At 42.2% G+C, this 22,508-nt stretch overlaps 2 protein-coding genes across 6 annotated transcripts in view; one reads left to right on the plus strand and one right to left on the minus strand.

The window, feature by feature from the left end:
• Positions 1 to 13,679, plus strand: part of ZRSR2 (zinc finger CCCH-type, RNA binding motif and serine/arginine rich 2) — a 15,754-nt gene extending 2,075 nt beyond the window's left edge. The window contains exons 2-12 of the mRNA XM_026035326.1: positions 122 to 158; positions 645 to 724; positions 871 to 973; positions 1,266 to 1,374; positions 1,697 to 1,783; positions 4,006 to 4,044; positions 5,499 to 5,614; positions 7,938 to 8,151; positions 10,477 to 10,532; positions 10,648 to 10,757; positions 11,427 to 13,679. Of these exons, the coding sequence (XP_025891111.1) occupies positions 122 to 158; positions 645 to 724; positions 871 to 973; positions 1,266 to 1,374; positions 1,697 to 1,783; positions 4,006 to 4,044; positions 5,499 to 5,614; positions 7,938 to 8,151; positions 10,477 to 10,532; positions 10,648 to 10,757; positions 11,427 to 11,902 (1,427 nt within the window). The 3' untranslated portion in view covers positions 11,903 to 13,679. The remainder of the gene's footprint in view (positions 1 to 121; positions 159 to 644; positions 725 to 870; positions 974 to 1,265; positions 1,375 to 1,696; positions 1,784 to 4,005; positions 4,045 to 5,498; positions 5,615 to 7,937; positions 8,152 to 10,476; positions 10,533 to 10,647; positions 10,758 to 11,426) is intronic.
• Positions 13,680 to 16,326: 2,647 nt separating this feature from the next.
• The window catches only part of AP1S2 (adaptor related protein complex 1 subunit sigma 2), a 29,007-nt gene continuing 22,825 nt past the window's right edge, over positions 16,327 to 22,508 (minus strand). The window contains exons 4-5 of one of the 5 annotated variants that reach the window (XM_026035295.1): positions 18,602 to 18,610; positions 16,327 to 17,730 (exon numbers count right to left, since the gene is read on the minus strand). In XM_026035295.1, the coding sequence (XP_025891080.1) occupies positions 17,683 to 17,730; positions 18,602 to 18,610 (57 nt within the window). In that variant the 3' untranslated portion in view covers positions 16,327 to 17,682. Of the gene's footprint in view, positions 17,731 to 18,601; positions 18,611 to 20,321; positions 21,423 to 22,508 lie in introns of those variants that run through there. The other 4 variants (XM_026035296.1, XR_003248693.1, XM_026035298.1 and 1 more) reach the window with 4 other exon arrangements.

The following is a 22,508-nucleotide window of genomic DNA, read 5'->3' on the forward strand; positions in this document are numbered from 1 at the left end:
GGAGCCGAGGGTCCGCGTCCCTGTAACACACCGCCGAGGAAAGGGAGAGATGGAGTGGGAAACGTCGGAGAGCGGGGTGTTCCGAGGGGGGKTTGGCTGCCTTGAGAGCTTCCGGCTTGAGCCAGGGCCCTGTGGAAGTGGCCTGGGAGCGCTGACGGGTGGGTGAGGATCAACTCGGCCAACGTTCAGTCCTGGAGAAATCTGAGAGCTGGGAAGTACCCGTGGTGACTGCTGTGTGTGCTCCTGGCACCTGTGTGCCTTAAGATCCCTTCCTGYGGGGCGTGTGAAGGGCATCAAGACACCAAGAGGTTCAGGCTTAGGCAGAGACTTCTAGAGTTCCATACCCCATGGAAGAGAGGGTGCCCAGAATGTGCCGATCGGGATGCCAAAGCTTCGGGATCTTCAGGTTTTTGAGAGTCTCATGTAGTGACCAGGCTTCAGAAACCTGGGCCATGTGCAGCTTTAATAGCATAGGCACAAATTTACTGAAATGTTAGATATCCCTTTAAAGCTGCTGTTTTATATGGATGTCTGTTAATTTTGCTGTTTGTGCATTTTATGTTGTTGATGTAACTGAATACTTTTATGACAATAAAATTCTTTGACTGCTGTAACGTAAAAAAAAAAAAAAATGTCATCTTCAGCCATCAGAAATACAGAGCTATCCTGAAGAAGGAAAAGCGGAAAAAAAAGCGCCAGGCACTTGCTAAACTCAGAGATTCAGGTAAGCCCGTTTTATTGCRTTTTGTATTGTCAGTTAAACTTTGGTTTTAACAAGACATCATTTTGTGCATTGCTGTTTGTAACATCCAAACATTCAATCARTTAGATGTAGTGTTTCAATCTTTTTTTTTTTCCCCTTCCTCTCAGAAGCTACAGAAAAAGATGAATCAATGTCTGAGGAGGAAGAAGATGAACTGGAAGAGGAGGCGGAAGAAGAGGAAGAAGAAGAAAAAAAACTTGAGGCAGAAAGGTCAAAAATCTAGGAACTGAAATCTGTTCAGCTTCTAATCAAATCTATCATAGTAAATTAAAAAGTAGCAGCATGCTGTGTAAAATAGAATTTATACAGCTTTTTACAAAACCTTACTATTTCCCATAGAAATTCCTAATTCATGTCTGATAAGCTGCAGTTAATGCTGATCTACAAAATTTAAATTGTATGGTTTGRTTATTTGATTGATCACATGAAAGTATGTGCACAATTGCACTGATTATAGAGAGTCATTACAATTTTCCTAAGCGGTGTCTTGTTTTGTTGGCAGACAAAAACTACATGAGCAGTGGTTGCAAAGAGAAGAAAAGGCCCAAGAAGAGTTCAAACTTAAGAAAGAAAAAGAAGAGGCTGCAAGAAAACGTCAGGAAGAAGAAGAGGTGATGTATAGAATGAGAATCCTAGTTGACAGGCAACAGGAGAAATTTAGCGTAATATCTTCTCCTTAGCAGACCTAGTTTTCTTGACAATGATGTTTGGAAACATAAGCCCCCCCCTTTTTTTTCATTTTAGAAGCACAAGACTAAGAATTTTCTAGCCATTTTTAAAGTTCCTTAAAAAGATTTTTCTCCAGAGATTTGTTTACTTATGACTGAACAAATACTTGATGATCAAAGAGTAACACAGCATGATAGTTTTGAACTTGGCTGCAGTGATTATAAAGCATTCATTTGTTTTCTACTTTTTTTTTTTATTCTAAAGAGAAAGATCAAAGAAGAATGGGAAGAACAGCAAAGAAAAGCGAGAGAAGTAGAACAGCAGAAGCAACAGCAGAAGAGAGAAAGAGAGGTGATTCCTGCATTGGGAGGATAAACATATTACATATCCTCTCRCATTACCAGATGCAACAGTCTATGCATGCTGAGGAAGTATTTTATTCTAATCAGTGAATGCATAAATGTGTTAGTTACTTCCTCTCTCCATTCTGTCTAAATTGCTGAAAAAATACTTCCTTGAAGTACATGGATCTGGTGAATACACACAGGTAGAAGGGTAACTAATTTTAATCCATCTGGTTGCTCGTAATACATTTCCTCTATATTTTTATACATCAGCTAGACACAAAGATGTGCTGCCAGTGCATCTGATACGTGGCCTTTTTGCATTTTGTGTTAAAGATAATGCTTATTTAATGTTTCTTACATGAACACAGTCAGTGTTGAAGAAAATTCCTGATGAGGATATGGAATATGGCATTACACTTTTGCTGTTCCTTAACATAGTTCTTAATCAAAAAGATATATTGCAGCTCTTCTTTACCTGACTCATCCAACAGGATGTATCTTTTGTTTTCAGAGCTCCTTGGGTGGGAAAGATAATTTGACTGAAGATACTGTTGAAATTTCTGTTAACTGTGCATTCCTCTTAGATTTTAGAGTTTGAATTACTGGGATGTGAGATGCCCTATGCAAAAATCAGAAGTGAGGACTGACCTACCATCAGTAACAGGGCTTGCAGATTTCTAGGATCTCTCTCATTAACTGCTGTGCAGCTGCAAAAGATGGAAGGTTCTGGCCAGTGCTGCTGGAGATGTCATGCTAAAAATGCTGATTGGATTCACCATTTTCCTAGCTCTAGTCACAGTAAGAGAAAAGAAATAAGCAAAGAGTATTTTGTCCTGCATTTAACAGTTGATAGTGTCACTAGTTACATAACACTTCCACGTGAAGAGAAAGAAGAGCAGTTTCTGTATTTCCTGCCCTCCTTCCTCTTGTGTCAAGTGTTCCTTCCTCTCTTTGCAGAGTAGGGAGAGAAAATGTTTGCCTTTTTTTTTTTTTTTTTTTTAATTTAATGTTGAGATATGGTTAGAAGAGAACTGAGCCATGCTCACAGCAGGATTTTATTCGCTCCTTTTCATTTTGTCAGGGTTTATCTATCTGATCTTTCAGTGGGTTAATTGGTTCCCTGAATTTGTGGAAGCTGCTTTCTGTGTTTTTGATGTTATTTGCTTTTTCTTCCCTTCACTGACTATTTTACGGATTTAGTGAGCTGAATTGGCTCATGGGGGGCTCGAGCACCAAGCAGGCTCTAGGAGTGCCCAGCTGGGTGTGGAGCCACCCACTTTGGCAGCCAGGAGTTGTTAGATTGACTTTCCRCGTCTCGTGAAACAGTGGCATCCTATTAAAATTCTGATTTTATTAATTTATAGAAGCCTCTCTTTTTTYYTTTTYYTTYYTTTTTTTTTTYCCCTCTATAATACAGGAAAACAGATTTGCTGGCTGTTTTTTCTTTCTCCCCAACAGCATGGGTAGTGTCTGATGTACATGATGATTAATACCAGATGCTCTCTGGGTACTCATCTTGGATTGCATTTTTTTTTCCTACTTGGTCTTCCTCTTTGTTACTTAATTCTCTTTCAAATTAGCACAATGCTAGTATACATTCCTGTGTTGATTTTATATAAATGTCTTTATTTTTGGAACTTCCTAGAATTAATACGCTAGAACTGGAAAATTTGACTTCGTCGCTTTGCTCACATCACTTAGAGGAGGGAAGGGACTGTATGTTCTCTCACTTTCTGTGTTTGCAAGACTAGATGAACTAAGACTTATCAGGTCTCTGATAAACTGACTAAAAGCTACTCATTTTACTTTAGCAGAAGCTCAATAAGCAACATGTTTTGTGTTACAAAATGTTCTAGGTTAAGAAGTTTGGCGKAACTAAATGATTGTGCATTTAACAGTAACTAAGCAGAGTACTAGTGCAAGAGATGCATTTAAGTATTGAGTAGTTCAACCATGGTTTGAAAAAAGAGAGAAAATGCCACTTTAAATTCTATAGCATTTAGATTAAAAAGTTCATCAAATGAAAGTTTTCAGATGTATCCTTTGACAGCTTTGTAGTGTGTGAGCTACTGCAAAGCAAAAGTAAAGCTTCTGTTTTTTAAAGCAAAACTCATCAAACTTGCATTACATGTAATCAGTTTTGTAAATTAGGTTCTTAACTGAAGAAACCAGATGTTTTGCGTGTCCTCAGGGTTTTCACTAGTCCTGTGTTTGCACCATTTATAGGCGGCAGTGCAGAAGATGCTGGATCAAGCTGAAAGCCAGGTATGTTCAGAGAGTTTTCCAAAAATAAATGATTTACTTTCTACCTAGTGTTTTCCTCCTAGCATGTTATCCACCTGCTCTGAAGAACTTAATGGTCTGAGTAAACTTAGTGTGTAGTGTTCTGCATTAGCTGTAAGTAGTGTATTTATTGGGTATAACATAGCCATTTTTGAGACTGTTTGGTAGCTGTGTAGTTGTACATGCTCATTACTGCTGAGGAGATCTGAGTCTAATATGAATCTGGAAAGTCTGTTTTGTAGGCTGTTTAAGAGCTCCACATGAAGGTACGTTAGTGAGGTCGAACGCTAAATAAATCTGCTAGTCCTTCTGGGTGGCGAGACAGCTTGCTGCTCAAGCAGATGGTAGGATTTGAATCAAAGTAGTCAGCAGCAGAGCAAGGCACAGCTTTTTTTTGCTGTTTTTTTTTTCTCCATTAAGAAAATAGAGAGAAGGAGCATGTATGCTGTTTGTGTGCTTTTTACTCTTAGAGAGGTTGAACTAGTTTTTTCTTTTTCCTTAACATTCTGATCTTAAAATCCTTGTCACATCGTTACATTTGTGTAATTTTTTTTGTCTTAGACTACTGCATGAATCTGAAAATCAAATTTTACCCTAGTTACCAGTTGTTAGTTGTTTGTCACTAGCTATATTGGAATTATGTTGAGATCCAAATCATAGTTAAATAGTTGTTTTGTGCTGTGAGTAGAAGACTGCACTGAACTATTAATTATCCAGAGCTCAGAACGTATTATTAGCCTTCCCTGCAAGGGAAGATGAGGAAGTGAAGTTCATTAGAGTTCTTCATGTAAAGCACAAGGGTTCAGGTGCTCGATTCTGACACCGCTCGAGTGACAGTGCTGGTTTGTTGAGGGGAAGAATAAGGGGCCTGGTGGCAGGCTCAAATGCTCACTGCACATAAACATGTCTTTCAGTTGATTTAGAATGAGAACTTAGACATCTGAGCTTCACCAGTCCTTTGACTAATCAAAATGAAAATTCATTTTTAAAGTCTGTGTTGAGACTTTAACTGTTTGTTTTGTGGTCAGCTGATATTGCAACTTAATCATGAATTGAATTACAGAAATCTTAACCTAATGGCCTTAGATAAGCAATATGGACAATTTTAGCCACAATACTAATTATAGATTTATTCTGTTATTGTTGTTTAATTCAGGCCTTTAGTGGGTTACTCTTTTCTTAGCCTTTCCTATTTTCATTAAAAGTGTTTGTGATAACCTTRCTGAGGTTTGAGTTGTTATAAATGCAAATAAGAAATAGTCCCATCCTTCTGTCTGCCTGGGCTCACTCATGTGGACTCACTTGTAGGTGACTACTGGAGTGAAGTGACTAATTTTCACAGAAGACAAATAAAATCGTTGATTAAGGAACAAATAATATCATGTTGGTTAAATTTGTGTGTTAATGTTTTAATGTCTGTGGCTTTTATTTTGCAGCTGGAGAATGGTATTTCCTGGCATAACCCAGAGCCCCCAGAGAATATAGGAACCGAGAAGGACAGAGCAAATTGCCCCTTCTATATTAAAACTGGTTCCTGCCGATTTGGAGACAGGTAATCACTGAATATTTACTAGCATAAAAATGTTCTGGAGGAATGAATGGGAGGCACCTCCATTAGGTCATGTGCAAACTGAAGAAATATTATTTTTTAAATTACTGCCATATATTTGGATGGGATATCCATTCTGGAACTAGACATYGAGTGCAAACCCATCGAGTCAGGTGACTGGAAGTGAAGCTTCTATTATTATGGCATATTGAGAATAAATTCTGATTCTGGAGGTCAARCAGACTTTAATTCAGCTCAGGCAGACACACAGGTACATTAATCTTGGATAGAGTTTTGGCTGTCCTATCTCAAAAAGGAAAGAGAGAAGCAGGTGAGAACAGAGAGGGAAAACAAGATGATCTGAGATGAGGAAAAGCTTCCATAGGAGGAGTGACTGAATAGTCTTGGTTCTTCACTTTAGAAGGCATGGTGAAGGATGGATGTGGTAGAAGAACATTGAAGCTGTTAACAGGATGGGAGAAGCTGTCCCTGACTGAGCTTTTATCAGCTTAAAATACTTTWATGCAATGTAATTGCAGAACTTGTGGCACATCCTGTTGCCACAGGAGGTAGTGAAGGCCAAAAGTACAAACAGGTTCATGTAGTTCATCAGGGACCATTAGAGATGATRACCCAAATCTAGCCATATTGAAGTGCCTGAATTTGTGTGGTAAGGAGGAACATTACCTGAGCAGGGAAAGACTGAAATACTTTCTATTTTACACTGACRGTTTAACTAATAAGGCTATTTTTAACTTGTAATAGTTAACTAATAATTAACTTGTATTGCTGAAATTACGTGATCCATCTATTTTAATGTTCTTTATTCTAAAAGGAATTTGTTTTAGAGTGATCTACATTATGGATAATTATGTGATAATTTAACTCTCTAGAAGCTTCAAATCTCTRTCTGGCCTGTATTCTGAAATAGAGGCTAAATTCTTAAACAAAATTTACTGAACTTAGTATCTGCAGTGAAATAGCTGATTTGTTTGTGCATTCAACTTTTAACATTTAGCTCTTTGTCATCTTCAGTTTTTGTACTATTTAATGTAGACAACTTCAAGAAGTTGTGCAGAACTGCGACCCCGCTTAGCAAATTAATACCGAGAAACAYGTTCTGCCCTGTTCCTCTTGTCCATAGCTGCTGGCCCAGTGCAGCTCCCTCCCCTTCCCTGTCTTTCCTCCTTACGGACCTGCTTCTTTCCTGCTGTGGTCACTTAAGGCCCTGACGTTGACCAGGAGCTGGTGGACTGAGGTGCAGCGAGGSTGAGGACTGGAGAATGGTGTGAAAACTGAAATGGGAAAAGCGGTGATGATTTGGGGACAGCATTGCCAATAAAATAACAGCTGAACCTTGTCAAAGTTTACTGTGTTTTGAGGAAGAGCTGTTTATCTTCATTAATTTCCCCAGTGACTCATACTTATTTTTGCATCGTTTTCTTTCTTGTGGCTGATACTGTTTTGCCTGCCCTTTTCCCTGTGCGCCACTGGTCTGCCATTCTCTGTGCAGAGGGTATTAGTTGGATGTAATACTCTGAGTTCTATAAGCCATATAAAACACTGAAATAAGGCATTTTAACAAAAGAAAATCAAACTTACTGTCTCTCTCTCTCTCTCTGTTTAAATTTCCTATCTGAAGTCTAGGCAGTAATAGCCTGTTCTAGGACAGGCTTCCCCCCAGTTGCCTGTGCTTTGCCCCTGCTAGATAAGAGAGTGGACTGGACTGGCTGTTGCTCTGATCCTGTCACAAACAGCACAATGTGGTAAAGAGTGTGTGGCTCCCTTGCTTGGGCAGGCCCTGGAAACTGAGATTAGAGAGCACAGAGACATACACGGGAGGCAAACACCTGTGTTCTTACCAAGGCTAAAGGTTTGTGAGGAAGAATTGATTCTTTGCATATGAGGGAGGTAGCCTGAAGATGATATACAATAAAGGAGTTATTAAAGGATTTAAAAAATAGTTTTATGATATCCAGGAAAATGCAGATTAAGACAAAACTTTTTCCTAACAAATGTAACGAAAAAAAATGGAGCAAATCCATCTGGTACCTATCCATCTTCAGGTCTATACCTGCCACCTGCCCCGCTGAAAGTCTTTAAAAACAATTTCAGGAAAAGTTGTTTAATTTGCTAGGTTATAGGGGAATGTGCTTCTGAAAAGTCTATTTTGATAATTGAAATGTGTTACTCGTTCACAGATGAATCTTTTGTAATGCAAAGCTGTTATTCCAAATGGGAAACATTTGCAGTTTCAACAGGTGTGGCCTTTGTAAAATTGAAAATGCTTCTCTTTTTTTCTCCTTCCTTCCCTGCAAATGCGCAGGTGTTCCCGCAAGCATAACTATCCCACCTCCAGTAAGACGCTGCTCGTCCGAGGGATGTTCCTCACTTTCGGCATGGAGCAGTGCCGGAGAGACGACTACGACACGGACGCGAGCCTCGAATACAGCGACGAGGAGACCTACCAGCAGTTCCTGGAGTTTTACGAGGACGTTCTCCCCGAGTTCCAAAACGTGGGCAAGGTCGTTCAGTTCAAGGTACGCAGCAGCTCGCTGAACTTTTACCGGGCCCCACATGAGGTGGGTTTCACCAGCCCTAACTGGGTGCCATACAGTGTGCTTAGGTAAAGTTTTGTGCACCTTAGAGAACATCATGGGGTCTTTACTGCAAACGGCACGTCTCCTATGGCACCCGTGCTCCTGTCGCTGCCCTTGGGGAGCACAGCCCCTCTCAGATAAATCCCCAGCCCCCTGGCCCCAGACTATAAACGCTGATGCAGAGGCACAACYGCGAGTGACGCGGGCAGCGCTCTCAATGATCCGCTTGCCTCAGGTCCCCTGTGGTGGAGCCCAGAGGGCTGAGGGACTCTTGGAAAATACAGGGCTTTGTCAGCTACTGCATCCGTGCCCTTTAAAGCAGCGCCCTGATCAGTGAAATAGTGGGCAGTAAAATGTGTGTRCAGTGTATGTGGAAGAATGTAATTTCAGGGCTGCTGGCATGACAAAAACAAATGTTGATGAACTGAAAAAGTAGTGGATGTTTCAGGAGCAGGAATTAATTTGAACTGTCTGTGTTAGAAAAAAGGTATGCTATATAAAGAGTGCTGAGGAATTCCATCCATTCTGAGTTTATGCATCAGGTTTGCTGAATCTTTCCTGAATTCTTACCATTTATACTGTGATTTCATATGGGGAATAAAAAATATACCTGTAAGTAGAGACCTCGGATAACTGTCCCAGGCTGCCCCAAAAGGTGAGATGAAATAGTGAATAGTGAAATACCCTGTGCTAAAACGTTCTGCAGCACTGCATTGTGCTTGCCCTCCGCAGGGATCCCCTGAAGTTGCCGGGAGGCACGGAGCACCTTTGCTCCTTCTGTTGCTTGCTATTGACTGCTACCTCAGAACTGAAGTTTTATTAGCATTTCAAGCAAGAGGAAAGTAAAGTAGAAAAAGTGAATTTTCAGTGCTTGTATTGATGGGTGTTTTTAAGTAAGAAAAAGCCATTTGTGTGGAAAAGTATTTCCTTCYTATTTTTCACTCATGGAATAACAGCAAATATTTTTCCATACTATAACATGGTGTATAGATTCCCAATGGAGTGTGGGTTAAATGCTGCCTAAGTTGAAGAYATGAGTTGATGGTTACCTTTGGGGTATAATATGTAAATATCTGTTAAGCTGCATGTACTTAGGTCTGCAAATAACCAAGTAAGAGCTTTTAGTGTGGAATTCCTCAGCTTCTGAAGCAAGTGTGAAACTGTAATGGGATTCTCATGGGCATTCTCATTTTATTATGGATGTGTAGGAATGGCCTGTTGGCTACAGGGCTCTCAGCTATGAGTGAGTGGAGTCTCTGCTGCRATTTGGATTCACTTTTTTTGCGCCCTTCTCCAACAGATCTCCCTTTCCAAAGTAGCCTGCGGTTTTACTTCTCTTTCTGGAGCATTACTCCAGAATCTCACTGGAAGATTCTGGCAAAGCACAATTCTGCTGGTTTCCCACGTAAATGTGTCCATGGCAAAGTCCTTTTTGCCTGTTTTTGTCTCGCCGTTGCTGTTTATCTCATAGCTCACCTGCTTGCTCTGTCACATTGCACTATATAATGGCACGTTACTGCTCAGGAGGCCCTGGCCTCCCCCGGTGCTCACGGGTGAGTTGGAGTTTGGTGATGAGAGAAGCAGCTGGGCTCATGTGGAGCAGAGTGAGGGGAAGGGCCGGGGACCAGCGGCTGCTCTCGCGCCTCTGCCCTGGAGAAGGGGCTTCTGGCCAGTCTTGGGGTCCCTGACCACTAGCCACAGGCACTTAGAAGTTAAATGGGGCCTTTCCAGGAGGTTCGGAGATACTTGGAACACTTAGGTGGTTACGAAAAAGGCTGTTTCAGAACTGGATGTTCAGAGCTTGTCACTCCAACCTTCTTTGCAGCTCWTCTTGCAGGGACGCTAAAGAGCTGAACTGTTCTAGAGACTCTTTAGCCCTAATGAATGCAGAGTAGAAGCTAATGGSGAGGCTGTTAAAAGCTAATGGGAAGGCTGTTAATTGTTTCTAGGGCAGGATTTGGCTGCTGCTCAGTAGGGCTGGTGCAGACGGAGGTGCAGGGCAGCTGAGTACAGGCTGGATGAAGCAGAGGTCCCAGCATTAATGGAAACAAAATGCTGGCAGCATGCAAGCCTAAACCAGAAGGGCTTTTCAGTGCTTTTATTTGCCTAAAACTAAGTGTTTGGATCAGAAGAACCAGAAATTCTGCATATGTTCGTACTGTTAACGCTGTCCTAAATCAGAACAGTTGTCAGCTCCACATGCCTGAGCCGGGGTGTCCAGCGTAGCTCTTCCCTTGCCCTAACCTGCCATTTCCTTCCCCTTAGGTCAGCTGCAACTACGAGCCTCACCTGCGAGGGAACGTGTACGTGCAGTACCAGACGTAAGTGCCCAGCGCGCGCGGCGGCCGGCGGCGCTGGCGGCGCCGCGCTTCCCGCGAGCCGGGGCCGGCCGCTTGCGGCGCGGTGACGCGGCCGCCACGGCCTTCCCGCCCGCAGGGAGAAGGACTGCCAGGCGGCGCTGGCGCTCTTCAGCGGGCGCTGGTACGCGGGGCGACAGCTGCACTGCGAGTTCTGCCCCGTGACCCGGTGGAAGACGGCCATCTGCGGTGAGTGCGGCCGCCCCACGCGCCCGCCCAGCGCAGCTCGGCTTCCGCYGCCTCTGGGCGGGCAGCGACACGTGTGTGTGCGTGTGTCTGGAAAGGGAGTATGGGGACCACGTCACGGAAGCGCCCCAGTCATCCTAGTGGCTGTACATTGCATGGGAGGAGGAACTGCATCCCCACTATGGGTATAATAGGGCACAGGAAGGGCTAACTTAGCGCTTCCGAACACACCAGGTGCTTCTGACCCTTCAGCAGGTCTTAGCAGTAATTAACATSTTTGAATTCCTTACATGCACATTCTTAGGATGCTTAAGGTAGCAAACTTATTTATTAAGATTGTTTTAAATACGTTTAAAATAAGTTTTAATAAGCTCTTTAAAAAAGGGCTTTAACTAAAGTTTGACTAAGCCCTTAGTAGTTTAAGTTTGAAAGTTAATATTTAGAAAAGTTAACTACTGTAAAAATAACCTTGCATGAATTCAGTTAATGGATCCTTGGATGCATCCTTTTTCCCTTGAAAAAGGCAGCACAAAGTACGTTTTAATTTCCAGTAGGCACATAATCAAGAAAAAAAATAAWAGTTAGGCCTGGCTCATGATTGCATTCGTGCCCTGTTGGTGATAGATTTTAATTAAAAAAATGAAAGAGGCAACRGCTAATAATCTGTTGCAGGCCTGTTTGAAAGGCAGAAGTGTCCACGAGGGAAACACTGCAACTTTCTTCATGTATTCAAAAACCCGAACAATGATTTCTGGGAGGCCAACAGAGACATCCGCGCCTCTCCCGAGCGGACTAACCAGTTGTCTAAGAACTCTGAGAGGAGAAGCAGAGCGAGCCACCGGGACGACTACTACAGCCGGTCGAGGAGAAGGGGCAGCCCCAGCCCAGAACATTCGTACCGGAGAAACGGGGAGTCTGAGAGGAAAAAGAACAGCCGCAAAAGCAAGAAGAGGCACCGCTCCGGCAGGTCGAGAAGTCGGGAGAGGAGGAGATCCCGCAGCAGAGGGAGGAGGAGGAGAGGCCGCAGCCGCAGTCACAGTCGAACCCGCAGCAGGAGCAGAAGTCGCAGTTCGTCTCGATCCAGGAGCAGGGGTAAAAAGAGATCGAGCAGCAGAGGCAAAAATAGTGAGACTCCTAAAACAAAGTGAGAATTACTTTTAGAAATTGCTAATTGATCAAACTTAGAGCTGACTAATTTTTCCAATAGGGCGCCAGATATATTTGGGTTACAAATAAAGTGTTCTTGCACATTAAAATCAGTTTCTTCCTAATAAAGGAACCTAGTTTATTGTGTGCTAAGCTTCAGAAAAACTAAAAAGTTTAAGTCCTTTTTAAGGTGTGAATGTCAAGTACTCTAGCTACTCTGTCCCTCTGAACTACTGCAACATCTGGGTGCATTTGAGTACCAAACAGAAAGAGAAGTAAAGCTTATTTGGTACGTGCTTACTCCTGTGTTACGTGTGTGTTAAGTGTTCACTGTCCCCATAAGGAGTTAGTTCGGGACAGCCCGTGTGCTGTAAATTGTCACCTCAGCACACTGCAAAGTGAAGTCTGTAGAAGACAGCCCTGTGTATTTGCCTATGTTTATGGGAACTCTTGTTCTAGACAAAGTAAATATAATTGTGTTAGGAGCTGGAGAAATGGAATTTAAAGCTCCAGCACAGAAGAAGCTTCAGTTTTATTGTACGGAACTTGCCCAGTAGGAGCTTTGTGGTCACAACTGTTGGATTATTCTCTCTCCCGTGACTGAGCTGCTGAGCTAACTGCCTGTGAGGATTGTGGGAAGCCAACATTGCCTCGGAGGCACACCGAAGAATAATCACTTTATTTAGTACCTTAATCCCCGAGAATGGAGACCACACACTTGTAATGCCAGAGTGAAAATAGAAAAAATACTCCCTGTTGCATAGCATTTGTTGTTGAAAACAACCCCTGTAACTTGTGATGCAGTAGTGGAAAAAGTGTAAGTAACTGGAGATGCAAATGTAGTAGTAAAAGCTAAAGATGATTGTAATGATCTTGCAGAGTGGCTAAAGAAACTGAAGGATTTATACCTGATTTTATTTTATTCTATTTTATTTTTTTTTTTGGTGGGAGGACTGGGTTTTGAGGTGKTTTTTAAGACTTATTTTACATATAAGTTCAGGCACCCTACCACCTATCTTCCCTGCAGTCAAGATGGTGAGTGGGGTACATAAAAATGATGTTATCGGACAAAAACGTTTTTGAAGTGACAGCTACGTGCAGAGTAACTGCGCTTAGCAAAGTCCTCATAAGCAGTTCTTCGGTTTTTTGAATGAAAGGTCTGTGCTGTTAAGTGAACTGTACTGCGCCCTGCTTGATGGCAGGCATTTACCTTGGGCACCTGAGCATCCCGATGCCGTGGGAGAGGGGAGCGAGTGTCTGCAGGAGGCGTGTGGGGCACCCGGGCAGCCCCCAACTGTCCGCGGAGGAACCTCCCTCTCCTCAGCCCCTCCAAAGAACTTCAGGTGGGTGCAGCTGAGACCGCCCGAGTTAGAAGCCTCAAGCAGGCAGGAAATACTCCCAAATAGGTATTTCTTAGGACTTCAACAGTAGAGCGTAAATTCCGGTGGAAATCTGGATATCCAAGCTTCATTACAGCATTCCTCACAGCAGATTTTTTTTTTTCCCCCCAAAGATGGATAGAGTGAACATTTGCTTCTGGTTATATAAATATATATATATATATTTTTGCTTTTCTAAATGCTTACTGCACCTAGCATGCTGATTATACATTTTTCCTTCTTTCATGTGTAACTGTTGTCCACTATGGAGTAATACAATGGAAGTGCTATATATAGATGTTCAGTTCAAGCTCAACTTTCACTATATATTGTCATAACCGTAGGCAGAACTGTAGCTTAGTTAATTTGATTAAATGTTTTAGTTATTAACAGGTGTAGAAATTGTAATTTAATAGCATAACTTTTGAAATAATGTAACTTCATTCGAAAGGCATATTTTGAAGGATAGACAGCACTAAGTTTTAAATTCTATTTAAAAAACGACAACAAAAAAAAMCAATTGTGACAACCTGTTTCTCATACTGTATCTTTTCTGACTAGACCTTACGGACAGAGTGGGKTTTTTTTTYCCCCCCCTTTAAGTTTCTTTCCCCCCGGGTTTTGGTGTTCCCCTCGGTGCCCCCTCGCACGTCTCCCTGGGGCGCTCAGCGCCGCGGCCGGATCTCGGATCTCGGATCTCGCCGCGCGTTGGCCGAGGGGAGCGGGTGAGCGGCCAGGCGGGCCACGGGCTGCCTGGCTCTCACGACATTAGCCACCCGGGTGAGAATTCCTTGGATAACGAGGCGCCTTCCCACAGTTTTGTAATGGGATCCGGGAAGCTAAGCTGCTGGGGGCGGGGGAGGGAGGTGGGGTGTTGTTTTTAAATCTTTTTAAAAAGCTTGCTCAGAGATGCATGTAAAAAAAATTAAAATATACTTTATTTCTGTTACTATAATGGCTGAGACTGCAGCTTTTTACTTGAGATCTGGATCCAAAGTTACTGGCTTCGCCTGTGCAGTCCTGGGTTGGTGGTAGGGGTTAGAATTCATTTCCTCCCGCGGTCTGTTCAATGAACGGAACGGGAGTGCTGTAGATCTGACACTTGGTTTGCATTTATTAGYAGGAAACCTGGAGATTAACTGGTTTTTGAACTTCAAAATTCCTATATTTCAGTATTGTTTCCCTACTTCATAATAAGCTTAAATAGGGAGTCAGAGGCATGTCTAAGTCTGTTCAGACTAAGAAAGTCAAAGTTCTTAAATGTTAAACTGCTTTATTTTTTTTTCCAAAGGAGAAAAGCCACAGAACACAGAAAGGATTTAAATTTGCACAGAACAGCTTGTTCGCACTGTAGGTTTTTCTGCATAAGCCTACCCTACAAAATGAATTGGCCCCGTTTAGCTTTTCTCCCTGCCTGCTTCAGGCAGGGGCTCTCTGAGAAACCAAACGGATCTTCTGCTCCCGGGTCCCCAGACGCTACGCGGGAAGGGGGGCTGCTGTGTAGGGCCAGCCAGGCCCACTGCTCCCCACACGCAGCAAGAAGCACCACGCGGGAGGGAAAGCCTCTCCGCTGCTTACCGAGTACCCCTGCCTTCATSCCCTCTGCCAGGAAGTCTTCCTCAGCTTTACTTCCCACGGCCACAGTTCGGTGTCTCGGCCGTGGCCCCAGAGTTTAACAGCTAGCAACCCCGTTCCAGTAGGGTCCTCCTSAGGGCCCTGTTTTGCAAGAGAAATTAATTGGAGAGCTGGTTGATAGAGATGATCCTGGTTGCTGCCCTGGATCAGCAGTTTGTGCCACACGTGACAATCTATGCAAGTTAATAACTTTAAAGCTTAATTTACTTTCTTGTATCATTTAAAAAGCACAGCTGATTCTGCTTTCACTTTGTGATTCCTTTTTAATTGACAGGAAAGGGGTCTCCATTATTCCACCTTCCCTCCTGTTCAGCACGGGTGGGTCAGGTAGCTGGATGCATCTCTCATGCACAGAAATTTGGAAATGACCCTGAGAAGTCAGGGGCCTCCTCACTTTACAAGGGCTGTAAGATTCATGAGGAAGCTGAAGACACTGTAAACAATCACTCAAGTAAACAGTCTAGAAAATGCCAAGGATTCTTTAACCAGAAAGGGGGGAATTGAGGTAGGAGTGGATTATTAAGCAACAGGCTTTTAATTAGATTCCAGAAATACCCTAAGAGAATCTCTCTGATAAATTTCTCCCTACACTGATACTAGTTCAGTTCTTTGCGCAAGGGCGAGAACAGGTTCATGGGAGACACTTGTGGTTGACGCTGGTGACCGCTGCGCTGCCTTGGTCGTGACTCCGTGTAAGGAACCGAGTATCAAGAACTCGTATTATCCAGAAAACACTCAATCAGCACAAGGTTTGTTTTAGCTTTCAAAGGAACTGGCACTAGTGCATCAATTAAACATCTGCTTTGATAAGCTTCATGTTTAATGTGATACACCCTCCAAAACTTGCTCATTTATTGCTTTCTGTAGAATTCAAATGGATGTAAATAACTAATCTTGGACACGCTATATTCCCACATTCGCACAAGAGCAGGTTAAGCATTAATAAAATTTCCCTGTTTTCTTAAGCTAGTACCAAGTAGCTTTTTCTTTGCTCTGTGGGTGAAAAAAAAAGGCAAACCAAAACGAACAAAATTAACAGCATAAAGACACAAAGCAATGGTGTAAAAATGGACATTTATTATGACTAAACTAACGTGATAATAAGACAGAGGTTAAATGGCTTATTTGTCACAATCACAACAAAGCTTAATCCAGCCAAGCACATACAAGTGACATGTAAACTTTAAAAACATGTTTGACACATACAAAATTGCTTGGGGTTTTACTTAAATTAAGGTAACGCAACCGCTTCAGTGTCACGCCTGGGTCTCTCCAGTGCCCCCTGCCCCTATCCCTGCCCACCGGGCACTGATGAAGGGCAGAGCGCTGGAGCCCCCAGAGCTGCCAGCTCCCCAGCCCTGCCCCCCAGCCCCTCTGCTGCCCCACACGCTGAGCACAGGGACAAGCACCAGGGAGCTGCCACACATGGGCAACATCAACCCCTTTCCATGCACCCTCCGATTCACTCTCCAGCTCCACAACCTGTGGCAGCTGCTGGGGCCCACGGGCACTTCCAGCTCCACAGGCAGCATCCAGCCCGGAGAAAACAGGACCACGTCCGTGAGGCCACCCGGTACAGGGGGCTGGCCAGAACACCGCGTGCCACAGGGAAATCTTCGAGGGCAGGGAGGCCCATTGCCTGACTTGACTTTGCCAAGTTGCAGCTCCAGAGTCTCATAAACAAACCTAATTTTCAGACATTCTCATTCCAGAGCAGGTTGTTGTCCCCTACACCAAGGGGCAGTTTCATGAAGGATGCAACGCTTAGGCCTAAGGGGTAAGCCACGAAAAGGAGCCAAGATGAAGCTGACCACTTGGTGTTTACTTAAAAGGTGCTCATACACACCCTGGAGCCTAACTACACAACAGCAATAAATACAAATTCATTTCTAGAATTTGAACAAAAGATGAGAAGTCCCTTTTATCAAGTTCCCTCTTTTACATGATCAAAATGATCCCAATTTTATTATGTATGCCCCTGTTCAGCTAGAAAGGGCAGTTCCCTTTTCCTGTTTACAGAGTCAGCAAATATCAGATTTTAAAAATTTCCCTCTGTGAAAGATAGTGCTTTTTATTGGATGCCTCCCCTTAATCATAAAGCAGCTTGCACAATTTTACTCAGGCTGATTACAGCAAGAAACACTGAAAAACACTTCAATTTCTTATGAATGATCAGTTTGAAGTTTTCCGACTAAAAGCAGAGTGATCTTAACAGTTTTGACCAGTTTGACAAGCAGATCCTAAGAGGATTCTTTGGTATAATGACAAATTCAGTAGTAAACAGTTATTTCCAACTTTTATGTAACAATAGAAATAAAGCAGAACTATTACACGTGTTGACTTAATGAAGATGAACTGCAGTCTTTGGTTGCATAAACACAAGTTCTACACCGTAACATTTTAAATTTTAATGTTATCCACGTAATCTCTTCTCATTTTGAKATGCTATGTCACGATACACTTAGTTCCTGAAGTTGTTTGCTTATAAAAAACAGTACGCTTATTGAAGTCAAATGCAATAATCCTATAAATGCAGTGAAGAGAGATGCTAATTTAATTTGCTTCTAATTCCCTTTTATTTATGATTTTTGGACTTGAATTTCTGTTCCCTTTTCAAAAGAGCATTTTTCTTGTAGGCCCGAATGAAGCAGCTTAGCAGAACAGTAATACTGACAAACAGCATCTTACACCATTAGCTAAACGTTACAATGAAGGCAGTGAACATTTACAGTATGAAACACTGAGATGCCATCAACTGACGAGGAGATCTATGTCAATCCAATCTCTTCAAGGACACTACGCGGGGTCTCTGCTTCCTGCGGAGGGAAAATGCGAGACAGCGGTGAATGGATCCCGTGCTCCCACCGAGCAGCGTCGCACATGGGAGTGAGTTAGTATGGAAGATGCTTAATTAAAAACGAGAAGTCAAAATAGGAAAATATAAAAGCTCTGCAGTTTGCAAACACGGCATTAGCTGCGCTTTTCAAAGAGCTGTTAATTAGATTGTCACGGTTCGCAGGAAGAGCTGCGAGATTTTCGTGCCTTTAAGCATAATAAAAAGAAAGCAATTCCGAGGTACCAGCAGGGAACAAATCACAGCCCGGTAACGGCAGCCGGAGTCGGGGAGGGAAGGGGAGGCATCCAGCAAGGGAGACCGTTAGTGCTTTGGGGGATAATTTGCTTCATTGGTCACAAAAATCTTCTAAGAATGAGTAAGTGGAATGATGGAATGACTGATGCAACTTAGATACAGTATCCCTTAAGCTCTCCATAAACCCTAGACTTTGGAGGGGGATGTTGTTTAATTCTTAAAACCAGACATAGGTACCTTTCCATAGGTACTTTCCATTCCTGGCATCAATAAACTGAGGTTTGCACAAGTGGAAGAACTGGGAGAATCACAAATGCACAWTTCTGCAGCAGCATAAAGCCTGGGGTGCATAAAGCACCTTAAAATGACAGCTTTTTTAGATTCAGAGCAGGTAGCTTTATACAAAACGCACCACAACGGGTCATCATCAGTTTTGCATTTATTATTTCTAGACCATCTGAAAAAACACAGTCTGACTAGAGAGATTAAGCTGCCCATTTCCATTAATTAGCAGCAATCTCATAACAAATAAAAGGGATACTGTGTCCTTATGGAAACATAAGCCAGTTTAGCATCCAAAATATGAATAAACTTACTTTAGCATCCTAAGACAAGACATGTCATGAAGCAGGAAAAAGCCAGAAAACAATTAAAGCGGCAAACATTTCTTTTTCAACTGCTTTCTAAGCATCTCTCTCTCAAAAAAACCCCACTAATTTGTCAGTAGACCACATACTTAGAAACCTTAAATCTTGCAAATAAGATCAAGCATTAGACTGTCTCTATCAGCCTTCACTTAGGTAGCATGATTGAGCTTACAATCTTCATTTGATTCATGTATTGATGATTCAGCGTTAAAATGTACATATTTTAAAGGTAACTTCATTTTAAAGTATGTGTTTGGAAAAAGCCAGTGCTGAGCAACTTGAGACTAATATTTGGCTTCCGAATCCATCAGCAAGTAACAAATTCCAAGAAATGGCAAGTGGGAACTGGAACTAAGAAACTGGGTGTACTCAGAATGTGGCTTTTTCTCCCTGATGCAGTATTTGAATATCCTTGGAACTGCAGTGACCTTGATAATGCTGCTGCGCTGGTTTATGTTAACACATATTTCAACATATCATCCAGTAGGTAACACTGCTTGAAGAGGGACTAGAGTTTTTAATATGACCTGTAATATTTTCGGATGATAGACTCCTGCATCCAACTGCAAGCGTGTACAGTAGAAAATCCTACACTCCTTAGTCCGCGATCATCACAGAACTCAGCTCTACGGCAAATAAAATAACTTGCCAAAAACGTTAAAGTCCTGAAAATGTTTGCAATATCATACAACTTAAGTTTTAAATTGATTAGACAGTAATGGACATTTACAGTTACTCACTGAAATCAGGTATTTGCTAAGTTACCGGAAAAAAAGCTGTTCAATGAATATATAATATTCATATGAATATATGAATACCAAGGTTTTCTGCAACTGTGTTCAGAGCAGTTTAGTTACTGTTTCCAATGCCTTCTCAAAGTTGCCACCAGAAGATACCATTCAAATCAAGCTGATGATTCACCAAATAAATCAAGGATGTTGCTTTAAACCCATTGTCTACTAATGAGTTTCAAGGACATCGGCTACTTTTCCATGAGTGGACCTCAGCAGTAAACCTAAAATTAAGTAATAACCTTTAAATTTTATAGAGCTACAGAGGTAATCTTGAGCAGACATGCCTTCTTGCGTGCATTTCCACAGTACCTTCTCAAAAGGAACATCTAAAAACTAAAAGGTTTTGCTAGAATAATTTAATCAATTATGACTTTCAGAAACAAGCAGATTTAATTATATTACATTTCACTCATGTTATTTGTTTTAGGAAGTGCCAAACATTTTATCCAATTGTTACAGAATGCAGTTTGCAATATTATACACTACCTGCAGCTCAGAATCACCCAAGGCAAACAATGCAAATGGGAAACATATCAGAACACAGATGAGGAAAAAAGCCATTCACAGGAGACAAAAGTGCATGCAATACTTTATTTCCAACATGCCAGGAAAGCTAATTCATTACCTAGTCATTTAGAAGCAAGCAGCTGTATACAGATAACAAGAAAAACAGCATCTCATTACAGCTCAATGCACAGCATTTTAAGCCAACAGGCATGAAATAATGCAGGCTAAAGCAGCATTACCCACACATTCACAAACCCTGTTCGTGTCTTACAAACAATGAGGCAACCTTGGAAACTGGAGAGCCACTCCTATCAGCTCGTTTGCAGCAAGATTTCAGAATGCTGCGGGTCTCATCCAAACATCCCACCCCTAAACCTCCCATTTCTATGTCAGCTTAAAGTTTGAAAGGTAGTGCATTACCACATATACAAAGTGGAACTAGCTGTTTGCAGTTAGTGTCAATAACCAGCTCCTTGATAATTATGTGGTTTTTAAAAGTCAGATTTAGGTAACAAAACATCCACTTCTAGGCAAAGAGAGGATGTGCTACAGGCCCTCTCACTCTACCTACCCCCATGACAAGTACCTTTCAGTTGAATCATTCCCTGCATGGCAGTTCTCTTTAATACACACGCTACTTTGTACTTAAAAATGGAAATGCCAATTCCAGGAGTCTAGTATTTAAAATTTGCTCCCAATGAACTGAATAAAAAAATCCAACTCTTGCCACTGGCAAAGCAGTGAACTTGTCCTATCTTTCAGTAGGAGCAGTTGCTCTACTACTCTCAGCAGTGGTGTCAACGTTTAAATGCAAACATTGCAACTTGTAGAACTGCATCATTTTCTTAGTCCTAACCAATTCCCTCTTCCTCCTCTTTGCAAGGGAGGTCGAGCTACCGTGTCAGTGTCAGAAAAGGCTACCAGCATCTGCATCTTTATGCCTAAGATGCGCTAAGATGTGCAGAACTATGTGCAACTTCATGTAACCTCTGTGCGTGTATGTGCCCYCCACGCAGTGCTACTCCTTCAGATCACTAGTTCGTTGTAACTATTAGTCTACAGATTTTAATCACATGTTGAAACGCCAGCGTAACTTACTCAAAAGTTAAATACATTGTAACATTACTTGACCTGTAAGTGCTGCAATACCTGGGCATTTAGCTTAGAAAATTCTACAGACCTTTTAAATAGAAGATTTCAAACTTATACACAATAAAAAAGTTAAACCATGTGCCAACAAGTTTTGAGATGAGACATGTGAAAAGACAACACTGTAGAACAGAGGAGGAAGAGGGAGGGTACAACAGCACAGAGTGGTTGTGATATTCTACTGGATTCGAGATGATGGGATTCACCAAGCTGAGGACAATGTTCTGCCATGAGTAAGTCACGGGTCTATCTCCTCTGCAATTCTGCATGCAGGATGAAGTCATTTAGTACACTGGGACATTAAAGTATTCATGACGTGGCTACAAAAGAAATGTATATACTCTTACTCTCATGTGGACAGATATGTAAGAAAATAAAAAAAACAAGAAAGGTTATCTCACTATTATAGCTCTAACACAAAAAAAGACATTTGATACAGAAATACAATATTCTATTTTTGACTACTCTACACTTTTTGGGGAGGGGGAAGGGGGGAAAATGGCTTTGCTCTCTCAGTAAGTTCTACCAAACATGACAGCAGTTAAGACTTTAGTGCATGACAGTGAAACACAAATACGAGCTGTAGCTCCTAAAAGCTCTCTTGCTATTTAAAACCAAGCGTTAGCCTGCACTAAACATCAACATACAGGAGATTTGAGGCATGTTCTCAACTGGAAAGGAAACTGTGAGCTGAGAGCATCCAGTAACAGCTCCAAGTAGTGGATGTTTTGAGGAAACAGGAAAGAGCATCTCTGCCATTGCTGAGGCTTCCACCGGCAAAACATTCCTAATGAGATAATCACGGAAAACTTCTGCTTTATTCATGCTGGCTTCACAACACCAATCTAGGAACACAACGGGAAAAGGTACACTCTAAAATGTCCCATTTTCCTCATTTATATTTCAAATCAGTTATAATTTCAGGGAGTCAACATCCTCCAAGTAAAACTTTCAGTACATGATATGGTACCCTGTTGACTCAGTGCTAGGGGGTTAGGGCCTCCTCTTGACACACTTGTTATTCCCCACTGATGATGCAACATGGATTGCCAGCCAACATCAGGAAGAAAGCGGYTGCTTCACCCTGGCAGCTTCTGACCCTAAGGAGCACGTGGACACCACACACAAGTAGCCCAGTGATAAACTAAGATTATGACAACAAAGTTGTATTGCAAGACAGAAACTTTGCCGCCTCAGTCAGAGCTCCACAGCCCGTGGAGGACGTGGCAGACCCTCAGGTGTGCAGGGGGGCAGCACCATGGGCAGCCCCCGAGCAGCAGAAAGGGGGATAAAGTTTCGGCAGCTGCTAAGCRCTTTCAGAACACTACATTTCCTCATATGCTCATTTCCTCAACTATAAATTGCTAAATTTCCTCCTGTGCTCCCTGCTATATCGYCTCCAGAGC

The sequence above is a fragment of the Nothoprocta perdicaria genome, unplaced genomic scaffold, assembly GCF_003342845.1.
Source record: "Nothoprocta perdicaria isolate Ctin4 unplaced genomic scaffold, notPer1 scaffold_158, whole genome shotgun sequence".
In the NCBI taxonomy this organism is placed as follows: domain Eukaryota; kingdom Metazoa; phylum Chordata; class Aves; order Tinamiformes; family Tinamidae; genus Nothoprocta; species Nothoprocta perdicaria.